Source organism: Anomalospiza imberbis, unplaced genomic scaffold (genome assembly GCF_031753505.1).
Source record: "Anomalospiza imberbis isolate Cuckoo-Finch-1a 21T00152 unplaced genomic scaffold, ASM3175350v1 scaffold_108, whole genome shotgun sequence".
Lineage (NCBI taxonomy): Eukaryota > Metazoa > Chordata > Aves > Passeriformes > Viduidae > Anomalospiza > Anomalospiza imberbis.
In genome coordinates this window covers 145,423-159,692 of record NW_027099470.1, presented here as the reverse complement: position 1 = coordinate 159,692, position 14,270 = coordinate 145,423, and the positions used below count along the sequence as shown (strand labels likewise).

The 14,270-nt window shown below is 54.9% G+C and overlaps 1 protein-coding gene across 1 annotated transcript; it reads right to left on the bottom strand.

Annotated features, from left to right (window-relative positions):
- Window positions 1–10,432: 10,432 nt before the first annotated feature.
- On the bottom strand, window positions 10,433–12,140 carry LOC137465770 (zinc finger protein 391-like). The gene is given in 2 exon segments (XM_068177796.1): window positions 10,433–11,413; window positions 11,415–12,140. Coding segments are annotated over 2 exon segments (549 nt in total). The 5' UTR covers window positions 11,625–12,140; the 3' UTR covers window positions 10,433–11,074.
- Between the last annotated feature and the right edge of the window lie 2,130 nt (window positions 12,141–14,270).

Here is a 14,270-nt window from a genome sequence, read left to right as displayed (position 1 = left end):
ATGGTTTTCCTTATCAGCAGAAACAAACTTCTTCAAGCCTGACTTAGACTGGAAGGCGCCTGAAGATTACAGAAAATTTCTTGACAAGTACCAGATGGATTTCTTGTTTTAAATAAAATATATGCATAAAGTGTTTTGTACATGCAACAGATTACCCTTCTTAAGGAGTAAATTTTCTTTTAACGGGGTCCTTTTCCTGGCTCACTTTTGTCCAGAAAGAGGTACCCAGCCCGGGCTGTAACTCTTTGCTGCTATTGTCTCATTAATTGTCCTAACTCTAATTGTGTAACCTTTATTACTACACTTGTATTATTTTTATAACCATTTTATTTTTATTTTTATTAAACTTTTCTAAATTTTTGAAACAAGTGATTGGCGTTTATTACATCCACTTTATTCCTCTTGGCTCCGTCTGGCCTCTGCTCCAGCTCCTTAAGGCATCACAGCAGTCCAGGAGCCTGAATGTGGAGGAGCGAGTGCAGCTCATGGAAACAAACTGCGCGCTTCTTCCTGCCCCTCTTCGCTCTCAGAACCAGCCTTAAAGGTGCAGAACTCATTTCGGGCTACACGGACCAATGGGGGCACGGGCACCGCGAGGTCACCCCAGCACACGGCCCTGTCAGGGTCAGGGGGTCCCGTCCCCGCCTCATCTCCGGGCTGCCGGGGGTCCCCCAGCTCCGCTATCGCCCCTTCCCCTCTCCCCGCCCCGGGGGTCCCACGCTCCGCAGCCCCGGCTCTCACGGGGATCCCCAAAACCAATGTCCCGCCCTGTCAGTATCGGGCCAGCCCAGCGTGGACCCCCCGGGACCCTCCCGAGGGGCTATCACAGCTCCCCTCCCCCGGAAAAAGCTCCTCTTAGGGACGCCCGGAGGGATCTGGGGCCGGGGCCGGAATCTGCCGGCTCCGAACACTCTCCAGAAAAATCCTCCCGGAGACCCCTCGATAGAGGCGGGGTGAGCTCGGCCTCCCCCTCACCTGCGGCTCGGGGCTGGGGGCGATGCTCCCGGGGCAGGGGGTGCTGCAGACCCAGCGTGCGAGCGCTGCGAGCGGCGGGATCCTCCCGCTCCTGCTCCTGCTGCTCCTCCTCCTCCTGTCCCTCCTCTTCCTCCCGCATCCCCTCCGCTCCCAGCCCGGAGCTCCCTTTCCCACCCCTCTGTCCCGGGCCGCCGCAGCACCGGCTGCTGCGTGGGGGCAGCCCCCGATCGGCCCCAGGGGTGGGCAGGGGGCTCGGGGACCCCCCCGGTGCGGATCCGTCCCCCCGGCCCGAGCCCGAAATTCCGCTCCCGGGCCCGCGGGGCTCTGCGGGTCCGCCCGGCAACCGGTGAGTCATCGGCGAGGAAAGCGCTGGTTGGCGGAAATTGTCCAGCGCCTTCTCGGATTGGCTGGAATTGTGAAAGGCGCTGCGCCCCGCGGGTGTCCCGGGGAGCTGCGGAGTCCGGGCCGGAGCCTTTCCCTGTTTCTTTCTGTCTCTCTGAGACCTTTTCCCGATTGCTTTCTCTCTCTCTGAGATCTCTTTACTATTTCTGTCTCTCCCTTTCTCCTTCCCATTTCTTGTTCCGTCCAATCTATGTTCAGTCGAATCCGAACGTTGCGCTCCCATGCTCTCATTTGCACCTTCACTGGGGCAGAGGCGTCTCTCCCTCACGGGATCGTAACCCGCGGGCAGGGTCCGTTCCCACCCCAATCGTTCCGGGATTCTGTCGGGGACTCGCTTTCCTTTCCTCCCTCCCTCTGTCTACAGCCGGGAATGTGCTGGGAAATGTCCAGCACAGCCACCTTTGCTGCGTGCTGCAGGAGCCCACGGAGCTGCTTCACCTTGTCCCCTGGCCCTGCACAGCTCCTTGGGAGGCAGGGCAGGAGCAGCACCCTGGGAGCCTCGGGAATGTCCCTCTGGGATCCGTGGCACACACTCCCAGGGGCTGGAATTCCAGTTCCCAGCAGGGAAAAGATGTTCCTGCCCTTGAAGGCAAAGCTCTTAAGAAGGGGCCAAAAGCCAAGTGCAGCAAGATCCTGCAGTGACATTTCACTGCCAGCCTTCCTAACTTCACCCATGGTTGTTGTAGCTCCTGCACCGGGAATTAAATCAGGGCAGGGTCTTTGGTGGCAGCTGCCCTGGCTCAAGGGAGACACGGAGAGAGAAACAGAGCAGGCAAAGAGAGGCAGGAGAGAGAGGAGGACACAAACACAATCAGCTGAGAAGGTGGCACTCTGAAAAACAGAACTGCAACGGACTGAAAATGAATGGGACAGAAATAAATAAATTTTAAACTTTATTTCCTATCAAAATACAATTTCCTCTCTTTCTCAAAACCTCCTCCTGCTGTCATTCAGCAGGGCTGTCAGAAAGTTCTTTGTTCTGAGTGGATGTTCCAGGCTGCAGCCACAAGGAAACAGGGAATGGGGACTTTCCTGCTCCTGGGGAGTTTGACATCCTCGCTGAGGAGAGGAGGAGGCAGCAGAAGGAAAGGGCAGCTGGGCTTCACCTTTCCTCAGGGAAGAGGGGATTTTTAAAAGTGTTAAGTTTTCTTTTATAGATCTTTTGAAAGTTTTAAAGTTCTCATAAAACTTCTTTAGCCTTCAGATAATGTTTACATCTTTGAGAGTCAGAGTTCCCACACAATTTCATGTATAAAAATAGTTTACATCTTTCTCTGTGTGTGGAGAGAAATGATTGATTCATCTTTGGACCAGTGTGGTTGGAGAGGTGGTAATTCCATCCTCCAATCCACGGTCACCTTTGGAATTCTGTAAATACCAGATGTTCGAATAAAACTCTCTCTTTTTCTCCTTTGAACTTACCAAGCTTCTGTGTACTCATTTTGTGTCCAGCAGCGACATCAGTGGGCCTGGCTGAGCTGGCAGGACTCTGAGGCTGCTGAACTTCCAGTTCCCCTTCTCACACAATGGGCATTGTGTGGTTTCATAGGCCTGGGGTTTTGGAGAAAAAGCTCCAGGTGTCAGCTCAGCCGGTGGAGACAATTTATCATCTGGTAACGTGAGGTCACAGGGTGGGCTATGACATAACAGAGTGGGTTATGTGAGGTCATCTAGCAGCCATGACATCATAGACTGCCTCTGTGACATCACAGAGAAGGTTGTGACATCACAGGGCAGAGGTCTGATATCACAGAGCAGACTATGACATCACAGACTCTGCCGTGACATCACAGACTGCTGTGACATCACAGAGGTGCTCTGTGACATCACAGAGGGGCTGTGTGACATCCCAGGAGGGCTGTGTGAGGTCACTGGGTTGGTCACTCCGCCCCAGCTCCCCCTCACAGGTTCTCCCAACAAGTCCAATGCTGTTCATGCCCAGCAGGGGCCCTGTGCCCTGGTATCCCCCCGGTCCACCTGGAGCCACAGCCTCCAGCAAAGGATGTTCCACAGGATCCCCCCCAGAGCCTGACATGGGGACATGGGGCTGGGCTGTGTGACCAGGACATCCAGGACGTGGATTATCCAGGTCCCTGTGGCCTAGGTTGGGTTCCCAGGGCAGGAAAGATGTCTGGCAGCTGGAGCAGGGTTAGGGAAGGGCCTCCAAGGTGGGGCTGGAGCTCTTGGGCTGTGAGCAGAGGCTGAGGGAGCTGGGCTTGTCCAGCCCGGAGCAGGGAAGGCTGAGGGGCTCCTCATCCCAGCCTGGCAATGCCAGCAAGAAGGGGATGGAGAACACAGAGCCAGGCTCTTCACTGGGGGCCTGGTGGGAGACAGAAGCCAATGGGTGGAAAGGGAAAGAGGGGAGATCAGCCAGGTCAGGAGGAGATGAAATGAGTCAGGCTGGTTTCAGCATTTCCTCAACACCAAAAGCAGCCTGACCTCCCTTCTCCATCCACCACTGACAGCTTTGCAAATCAGGAATTGTTCTGAGCTGTTTTGCCCCCGCTCCAGGACGAGCATTCTGATACAAGAACTTAATTGTGGTTATATCTATCACAGAACCACATTTGTCTAAAATTAATTTACTATGGAAATCACCTGTGGATGGTGGACTCATCAGACACTGCTGGGACGTTGCACATAGATCAGGGATGAGTGTGATTGTTATTAAATTGTGTCCTGTTCAACCGTGGTCTGTTGGCCATGAAGAGAAACTTTCTGTGCCTCTGAGTCTCACCAGGTCCTGACCCCCAAAGGACACAAACCTGATGAGTTGTGGCTCCCACTCCAGCGGTGGCACTTGGACCTCCTTCCATCCCCAGAGCAGAGCTCCCTTGTCCCAGAAAGTCCCTGGCAATGCAGGGATGAAGGAAACAGGACAGGCTGTGGGGATCAGGGGCAGGGCACGGCCAGGGATTTGGTGTGGTTGTGAGCCCAGGGCAGGACCCGGCCCTTGGCCTCGGTGAACCTCATCCAATTGTCCTGGGCCATGGCTCCAGCCTGTCCAGATCCCTCTGCAGAGCTTCCTGCCCTCCCGCACAGCCACACTCCCACCCAGCCTGGGGTCAGCTGGGAACTGACTGAGGGTGCCCTCGATGGCCTCGACCAGATCAGCACTAAAGAGATTTCACTGACCTGGCCCCAGTCCTGAGCCCTGGGGACACCCCTGGGTGTGACTCCATTCCTCAGCTGCTCTGAGTGCCAGGGGTTGGATGGGGGAAATCGTGGGGATGTGTTTCAGGAATGCAAAGGGCCAAGGCCTGAGCCCCAGCCCCTGGCAAGGCAGATCCTGTCCCTCCCTCGTTGCTCAGGGCTCTTCCCGGGATGGGCACTGGGATGAGAGGATGTGCAATGCCAAGGGCAGGACCATGGGGCGGCCCCTGCCAGGCTGCTGAGCAGGGACAAGGAGGCAATGAGGCCCCAGGGCTGCAAGGGTCACTTGTCCCCTCGTGGCCTCAGGCCCAGGGCCAGCAGCCACGGCCAAAGTGCTGCACAGGTTGGCTCTGTCAGGGCCTTGCAGCTGCTGCACATCCCTGTGCCCTCTGCAGCCCAGGCTGTCCTACGGTGTCCCTGCCCTGGCCTCTGTCCCTGCAGGCTGTCATCAACCCCCGGCTGCCCCACCTCGCTGGCCTCTTCCTTTGCTGACAGCTCTGCCTCCTGCCTGCCCCTGCCTGGCCACACAAAGCCTTGGGCTGGTCCAGGCTCCTTCTGGGGACGTGTTGCACCACAGCCCTGCCCTGGGAGGGAAATTCCTTTCTCCTGGTGCCAAGTCTGGGTCTCCCCAGCTGCCCTTGGCATTAATTCTTTCTTTCTCAGGCTGTTTTCCACTATGTCAAAAGGATCCACCATCTCTGAAACTGCTCTTTAAACACTCTCGTGGCTCTCCTCCACTGTCCTCAGTCTCCACCCCACTGAGCACAGAGCTCCTTTGTCCCTATACAGTGGTCCTGTGCCCGAGGCCTCCAAACACCACCTTGGGAGATCTCTGGGCCCTCTCCGAGGTGTTTGCAATTGAAAACATTCAGCCCATAGTCTCAGAAAATCACCAGAGGACAGGGCCAGCCTGACCTGTCTGCCCTGGCTACTTTTGTTTGGAGTAATCCTTGGGCATACAGAATTTGGGAGGCCAAATTCTAATTTTGGCCATGGTCCCTGGACAAGGAGGCCAGTTCTTTTCCATAGGAAGGAAGGAAGGCACAGAGCCCCAGTGTTTCAGCGGCAAATGAGAGGTGACCACCGGAGGTCAAGGCCAGCCACAGCTGGTAGGTTTCTTTCTGTGAGATACCCTTGCATGAAGGAAACCTTTTAGGGAGAGTACCAATTTTGGCAATGGGCATCTGAAATGAGGGATGGTTCTTTTCATAGCAAGGAAAGCAGAGAGCCCCAGTGCTCCAGGAGCTGATGAGAGGCAGCCCTTGATATCCCAAGATCAGCCAGACCTGTCAGGGGGCCCCTGGGAGGCCAAGCCAGCCAGACCTGTTCCATCTTCCCTCGGTTCCATGGGGCCCCACAGTGTCCCAAAGGTCCCTTGCTTTTAGGAGGCCCTGGGGTGTCACAATGCCCCCTTGGTGACACGAGGCCCTGAAGGGTCCTCATGGTCTCCATGATTCCATCAGGCCCCACAGAGTCATAATGGTCTCTGAGTCCATGAAGCCCCGCTGTGTCACCATGGCCTCTTGGTTCCATGGGCTCCAGTGGTGCCACAATGATCCCCTTGGTTCCATGAGGTCCCCACCGTGTCACAGTGATCTCCATGGGAAGGAAAGAACCGAGCCCCAGTGTGGCAGGGGCAGCCACCAGAGGCCAAGGCCAGCCAGACGTGACGGTACTGGCAGATTTTTCCTGGGAGCAACCCTTGGATATACAGAATTTTAGAGATGGAATCCCAATTTCAGACATGGACACCCGGAGGAGGACGGTTCTTTTCCATAGGAAGGAAAGCACAGAACACTGGTGTTTCAGGGCTAGATGAAAGCCGGCCATCAGAGGCCTGGGCCAGCCAGACCTCTCTGTCCTGGTAGCTTTTATCTGAAAGCAACCCTTGGATATAGGGAATTTGGGAGGTGGAACCCCTGTTTTGCCGTTTCTGCCTAGATAAGAAGGACGGTTCTTTTTCATAGGAAGGAAAGCACAGAGCCCCGGTGTTTCAACAGCAGGGGAGAGGCAGCCCCCAAGAGGCCAAGGGCAGCCAGACTTATCAGTCCTGGCAGCTTTTGTCTGGGAACTATCCTTGGATATAGGGAATTCTGAAGGCAGTTGCCCAGTTTTGGCCATGGGTGCCTAGTTGAGATGGATGGTTTTTTCCCATAAGAAAGAAAAGCATGTGGACCCAGTGTCTCAAGGCAGATGAGAGGTGGCCCCCAGGTAGCCAAGGCAGCCAGATCTGTGTCTCCTTGCAGATTTCATCTGGGAACAATCTTTGCAGTTAAGGAAATTTGGAGAAGGAATCCCAGTTTTGGCCATAGGCCCCTGGAGGAACAGGACAGTTCTCTCCCATAGGAAGGAAAGCCCAGAGCCCCAGTGCTTCAGAGGCGCATGAGAAGCAGCCCTCGACATGCCAAGGTCAGCCAGACCTGTCCAGCAGCCCCCAGGAGGCCAAACCAGCCTCACCTGTTCCCTGTCCCCGTGGTCCCACAGTGTCCCAAAGTTCTCCATGATTCCATGAGTCCCTGTAGTGTCACAATGTTCTCCTTTCTTCTGTAGTGTCACAATGGCCCCTGGCTTCCCTGAGGCCTTGCAATGTCACCATGGCCCCTTGGCTCCCTGCGGCCCTGCTGTGTCACAATGGCTCCTTGGTTCTACGGGCCCCACAGCTTCATCCTTGACCCTTGGTTCCATAGGGGTCCTGAGTTTCACAATGGTTCCCCTGATTCTGTGAGGCACCAGAGTGTCACAATGGCCTCTTTGCTTCCATGAGGTTCCATAGTGTCACCATGGTGTCCTCGGATCTGCATTGTCCCAATGGCCCCTTGGTTCCATGAGTTTCTGGACTGTCAGCAATGGTTTCTTTGTTCCAACAGGGCCTTGATGTGTCACAAAGGCTCCTTGGTTCTGCATTGTCACAACTCACCCACGGCTCCATGAGGTTCCCCAGTGCCACCATGGTGTCCTTGGGCCGCAGTGTCACAACTCATCCACGGCTGCATGAGGTTCCATAGGGTCACCATGGTGTCCTTGGGCCGCAGTGTCACAACTCACCCACAGCTCCATGAGGTTCCATAGTGTCACCATGGTCACTGTCAGAGGCTGGATGAGATCGATGTCCTGAGACACCTCGGGATGAGCTGTCAATCAGTCCCAGAGCAGGCAGAGCTAACCCAGGCTCTGACTGCCCGAGCCATCAAAGTCCCACTTGGTGGGAGGCCCACGAAGGCGCAGGGGCTTAAAACACGGAGCACATGCTCAGGCTACGGTCCGTACCCTGCCTTCTCCTGGGGTTTGTGTCTCACCCACACTGGAACCCCAGCAGTTGGTAGCCATATGCATTTCTTTCTGTGGAGCTTCTGTCTTCCTGTCTCTCTGTCTTCTCCTTCTAATGCTCTTGATATGGAACAACTTTGGTACCTCAACAACTTCAGTGCTTCAAGGTTTCCAGGTGTAATGGGCTGAGGTAATGACATTACTGCTATGGTAGGTGTTTTATGTTGACTTGGACGTTTTATTAAATCTTTTTCCAAAGTTTCTTGATTTTCTGTACTTTGCCAGTAAAATTCTGTGTCATTTTGACCTCTTCAGAAGATACAGTTGGTGTTTCTCCTGTGCACCAAACTCCAGTAAAGGAACCCTTGGTTACTGTGAGAAACGACCGCCCACTTTAAAATTTTTAAAAGGCTTATTCAACCTTAACAAAAATTACAACAAAAGGACTAAATAAGGACAAACAGGCCTGGGAGCTTCCCCCGTGGCTGCCTACCACGTGGCTGGCTCGTCTTCAAGATGGAAGCTTCACCTTTTATACCCCGGGGTTGCCTCAGCCAACCCTGGCCCCTCCCACAGGCTGTCAGTCAACTCTTCTCTGCTGTTCATTGGTGGAGTCTGCTTTCCTGCAACTCGATTGGAGAGTCAGGTGCCGTCATGCCACACCCCCTCCCCCTAGGAACAAGTTTTTGTGCACGCCTTCTTTCTGCCTGTGCTGGATGACTCGGGCTGTCTGACGGTAACAGTACGAGGGAAAGGGACTGTGGGGAGAACAGAGGGCATCGAAACAACAGACTACAGCAACATAATTATACATCAATAAAGCTTCTCTTAGTATTCACACAGTATTCATCCCTTCATTGTGAGAGCAAATCATCTCATTATCCATCTATAACACAAAGGGACCCAAAGTCACCGTGAAAGGGCTTGCTTTGACCTAAAATTACCCAAACAGGCCTCAAATCCACCCATATGGGCCTAAAATCATCCAAAGAGGTCTAAAATCCACCCTACAACTGCCCAAAAATCAGCCAAAGGGGTCTAAAATCCACCCTAAAAGGCATGAAATCACTTCAAGGGATCTGAAAGCCACCCTAAACCTGCCCAGTTTGGCCTAAAATCACCCAAATGGGCTTAAATTCTCCAGGATCGAGACCAAAGCCAGCAGCAGAACCAGCACCAGCAGCAAGACTGAGACCGACACTGGAACTGAGATCAGCTCCACTACAGGACTGGCACCAGGACTAGGACCGAGAACCAGACCAAAACCGCACCAGAACTGGCACTGGGACCAAGACTGACACTGGGAGCAGCACCAGGAGCGCTTCGGAACTGGGACTGGCACCGGCAGTGCTCCAGGACTGGGATCGGGATGGAGACTGGAACCTGGCACCTGCACTGGGATTGCTCTGGGACCGGGACCAGGACCAAGACCAGGAGCCCTCCAGGACTGAGACCAAGACCCGAACCAGCACCGAGACTGGCAGTGCTCTGGGACCGGGACCGAGACTCAGATTGGCACGGGAAGCACTCTGGGACCAAGACCAGCACCAGTAGCAGCACTAGGTCCAGAACCACTCCGAGACCAAGACTGAGACCAGCACTGAAACCGGCACCAGCACTGGCACCGAGAACGGCACCGCTCCGGGGCCCAGACTGAGACAGGGACTGGCACCACTCCGGGGCCCAGACTGAGACAGGGACTGGCACCGCTCTGGGGCCCAGACTGAGACAGGGACTGGCACCGCTCCAGGGCCCAGACTGGGACTGGCACCGCCCTGGGATCAAGAGTGACACCAGGACTGGAATCAGCACCAGGAGTGCTCAAGGACCAAGACGGACACTGAGGCTGGCACCAGAACCGGTATCAGCACTGGGGTCTCTCTGGGACCGGCAGCAGGATTGCAAACGGGACCGGAAATGTGATTGGCACTGGGATCCCTCTGGGACCTCTGCGTTCCCTCCGGGGAGTTTTGGCTGCATCCCTGGGTGGAACTGGGAGGGACCCCTGGGCAGGGCAGGACCGCCTTGGTTCGCATCATTCTGGTACAGCCATCCTGGTCCATATGGGCCTGGTTTGGATGGTGCCAGCCTATAGTCCTAATCCATATGGTCCCAGCCTGTGAAATCCCAGTCCATGGGATCTCAGGCTGTACAATCCCAGTCCATATGATCCCAACCCTTACAATCCCAGTCTACAAGGTCCCAGTCCACATGATCCCAGTCTGTATGGTCCTGATCCATATGGTCCCAGTCTGTAGGATCCCAGCCTGTATGGTCCTGCACGGCACACACTCCCAGGGTCTGGAATTCCAGTTCCCAGCAGGGAAAAGATGTTCCTGCCCTTGAAGGCAAAGTTCTTAAGAAGGAGCCAAAAGCCAAGTGCAGCAAGATCCTACAGTGACATTTCACTGCCAGCCTTCCTAACTTCACCCATGGCTGTTGCAGCTCCTCCACTGGGAATTAAATCAGGGCAGGGTCTTTGGTGGCAGCTGCCCTGGCTCAAGGGAGACACGGAGAGAGAAACAGAGTAGGCAAAGAGAGGCAGGAGAGAGAGGAGGACACAAACACAATCAGCTGAGAAGGTGGCACTCTGAAAAACAGAACTGCAACAGACTGAAAATGAATGGGACAGAAATCAGTAACTCTGAAAGTTTTATTTGCTATCAAATACATCCCATCCAAACAGCCCCACACAATCCCAATCCCACCATTCCAAATTTGGATCCCACTTCACCCAATCTCCTTCCAACCCCATCACACCCTGGCAGCTGTGGAATCGAGTGAGTTTGGTATGGCATTGAGTTTTTTTGAGGTGGGAACAAGCCATTGTGAGGTGGGATTAAGCCCTTATGGGACAAAATTCAGTTGTTTCCAGTGGGATTTGAGTGGTTTTGAGGTGACAGATTGATCCCTCTTGACATTTGGAGTGCAAAGATGAGAAGAACATTGCCCAGAATCACCCCAGAATGCACAAATCCTCCAGAATATATCTCCAAATGCTAAATTCCCCTTCAAAACCATATGAAACGATGAGACTTTTGACATTTTTGATAAATTTCTTTGTTTTATCCGTGTTTTAGCTGCTTTTAAGGGATGAAGATGAATCAAAAGAAAATTAAGGCCAAAGCAAAAGGAAAAGCAGCCAGGTGTGTTCCCAGCATGGATCACAGGGAATGTGGGTCACCAGGGCTGTGCCCAGCGTGGTTCCTGCAGTGGGGATGGAGCTGGAGCAGTGCACAAAGCTCTTCCCGCACTCGGGGCACTCGCAGGGCTTCCCTTACTGGTGCCTCCGTTGGTGTCTGGTCAAGGGAGAGCTGCTGGAGAAGCTCTTCCCACACTGGGGACACTCGTAGGGCCTCTCCCCAGTGTGGATGCGCTGGTGGGTGATGAGGGTGGAATTGTGCTTGAATCCCTTCCCGCAGTCGGGGCAGCAGAAGGGGCTCTCCTCCGTGTGAACCTGATAGTGCTGGAGGAGATGGAAGCTGGTCTTAAATCTCTTCCCACACTCGGAATACTCACAGGGCCTCTCCCTAGTGAGGATATTCTGGTGGCTGATCAGGTGGGAGCTCTGGCTGAAGCTCTTCCCACACTCCCCACACTCGTAGGGCCTCTCCCCAAGTGTGGGTTCTCTGGTGCCTGATCAGGTTGGTGTTTGACCTAAAGCTCTTCCCACACTCCAAGCACTTGTGGGGCTTCTCCCCATCATGGAGATAAGTGGTTGGGAATGGGAAATCCTGGTTTGGGGAAAACAAGGGATGAGCACAGTGAGTTTGAAGGTCCCTCTGCCCAAGTCCATCTCTAGAAGTCCCCGGCCACCTGGGCTCCATAAAAACCTCCCAAACACCAAGATTCAGCCCTGAAAAAGCCTCCCAGGAGTTCCCCGTCCCTTCTCCCTCGCCTTTGGTGTTCGGGGCTCCCCCCTGTCCCAGCTGATGGGGGTCACGCTTGGATTGGGGGTCCCCCTTCTCCTCGCTGCCCGCCCTCCCCAGGCTGCTGGCAGTCCCAGCAATCCCAAAAGCTCCCCCTTCTTGGCTCTCCCCATTTAGGGCTGCCGGGGCTTTTTGGGCTCCCGGGCTCACTTCTCCCCTTCCTCTCTGCTTGGGGCTGCAGGGGCTCCAAGGAGTCCCCCCTGCCCCTCTCCAGGCTCTTGAGGGTCCCGCCGATGGCGGCGCTCCCCCCTCGCTGGGCTCCCCACTTTGGGCTCCTGGGGGACACAGGGCTCTGCTCCTCCAGGCTGCCTCTGCCGGCAGCCGCCACCAGGACCCCCAATGTCCCCCCAAGGGGCCTTTTCCGCTCGGCTTTGCAGTTCTTCATTCTCCAAACATCCCCCCCAAAAAAACCCGACCCAGGGACCCCCCAGGATATCTGGGCCGAGCTCCCCCTCCCCGCTCACCTGCGGGATGGGAGGCGATGATCCCACAGGTGGGAGCTGCGAGTTCAGGGAGGGCTGGACCGCGTGTTTCCTCCTACTTGCCTTGATCTGCCTTTGTCCCTCCTCATCCTCTTCCTGCTGCTACTCCTCTTCCATCTCCCCTTCTTCTCCTCCTCCTCCTCCCTAACCCCACGTCCTTCTCAGCTTCCATCCCTCCCCTTCTATCCCCCCTTCTCCTCCTCCCTAAGCCCACCTCCTTCTCCTCCTTCATCCCTACCCTTCCCTCCTCCTCCTCCTCCCCCAGGAGCAGCGACACCCTCGGTGCCCCGTTCCCGCAGCCCTGGCAGCCTGCGGCAGCAGCGGGGATGGAGCCGGGACAGGTCGGGATGGGCAGCGCGGGGCTCTCAGCTGCTCCCACCCACTGTTCCAGGGGGGAACCCGGCCCGGGCAAAAGGAGAGGCAAACTGGGAAAACTGGGGGCTGCACATCCAAACTGGGCCTTGCTAGGGATCCTGCCTGGGCACTGCCAGCCCTTGGGGCTCCTCTGGGGACATCCGGGAGGGGGGAATGCACAGAGGGCTGGGGGATGCCCGGAGTGGCAGCACTGGCAGGGACTGGGCTCTACTGGGATTACACTGGGAGTGACTAGGACTGTGCTAGGGGCAACTGGGAGAACTGAGAACAAACTGGATGACAGTGGGAGGAACTGGGAGCAAATGGGATCTTGCTGGAAGGAAATTGCATCATCACAGGGAATGACTGGGAGGGACTGAGCTCATACTGGGAGAAGCCACTCCTGGCCCCAGGACCCTCGATGTCCCCCCGAGGGCCAGCTGCGGCTCGGCTTTGGAGCCCTGCCAGCTCCAAACATCCCCCCAAAAAACCCCAAACCCAGGCACCCCCCGGGATATTTGGGCCGAGCTCCCCCTCCCCGGGCACCTGCGGGATGGGGGCGATTCTCCCGGGGCTGCGGCGACTTCAGGCAGCGCCAGGGCCCTGCGATTCCTTCTCTGATCTTCTCCGGCTGCTCCCGGCTGCCGCTGCGCCTCTTCCTCCCTCCCTCCTCCTCCTTCCCCGTTCCCGAAGGCCGAACCATGAGGGGAAAGGGGCGGGGAAAGGGCGGGAACCGTGAGGGGAAAGGGGCGGGGAAAGGGCGGGAACCGTGAGGGGAAAGGGGCGGGGAAAGGGCGGGAACCGTGAGGGGAAAGGAGTGTGGTCAAGGGGACACGCAGTCCGCAAAGGGCCTGGTTTGGCCTAAAATAACCCAAAAGGGCCTCAAATGCAATCGAAATCCACCAGGTTTGCCCTAAAATCAGCCAAAGGGGCCCTAAAATCCACCCTAAATCCACATGGTTTGGCCTAAAATCAACCAAACGGGATTAAAATTATCTAAAGAGGTCTAAAATTGCCCCAAATGTTTTAAAACCCACAAGAAATGGCTTAAAATCACCTGTAAATCTCTCCAATATGCCTAAAATCCACCCTGAAAGTACCTGGTTTCACCTACAATCACACAAAGGTACCTAAAATCACCCAAACGTGCCTGAAACCAACACAAGAAGTCCTAAAACCACCCTAAAAAGGATTGGTTTGACATAAAATTGCCCAAAGAAGCAAAAAACCTACTCAAATGGAGTCAAAATACCCAAAAAATGGGGGAATTATGGGGGCATTGTTGGGTTTTTTTGAGAATTATTGGGTTTGAGGGAGTTGTGCAATTTTGGGGAGTTTGGATTTTGGGGGATTTATTGGAGACTTAAGATTGGGGTGCTTTTCTGGGGGTGTTCGGGGATTTCTTGAAGTTTTTTAGGGGTTTTTTAATTTTGTGGGGTTTTACAGGGAATTCATAGGATTCTCTGGAATTTTGGGGGGTTTTATTGGGATAGTTGGGGAATTTTATTGGAATTTTGGGAGCATTATGGGGATTCTTTGAAGATTCAGGTATTTTGAGGAATTTTTTTGGTGGGATTTGAGGGGTTTTGTTGGTTTTTTTGGTTGTTGCCAGGATTTCTTTGGGTCTTGAGGGGGATTTTGTGAGACTTTTTATGGTTTTGAGAATGTTTTTTTGGGGGGATTTGTGCCTTTTAATTGGGATTTTGGG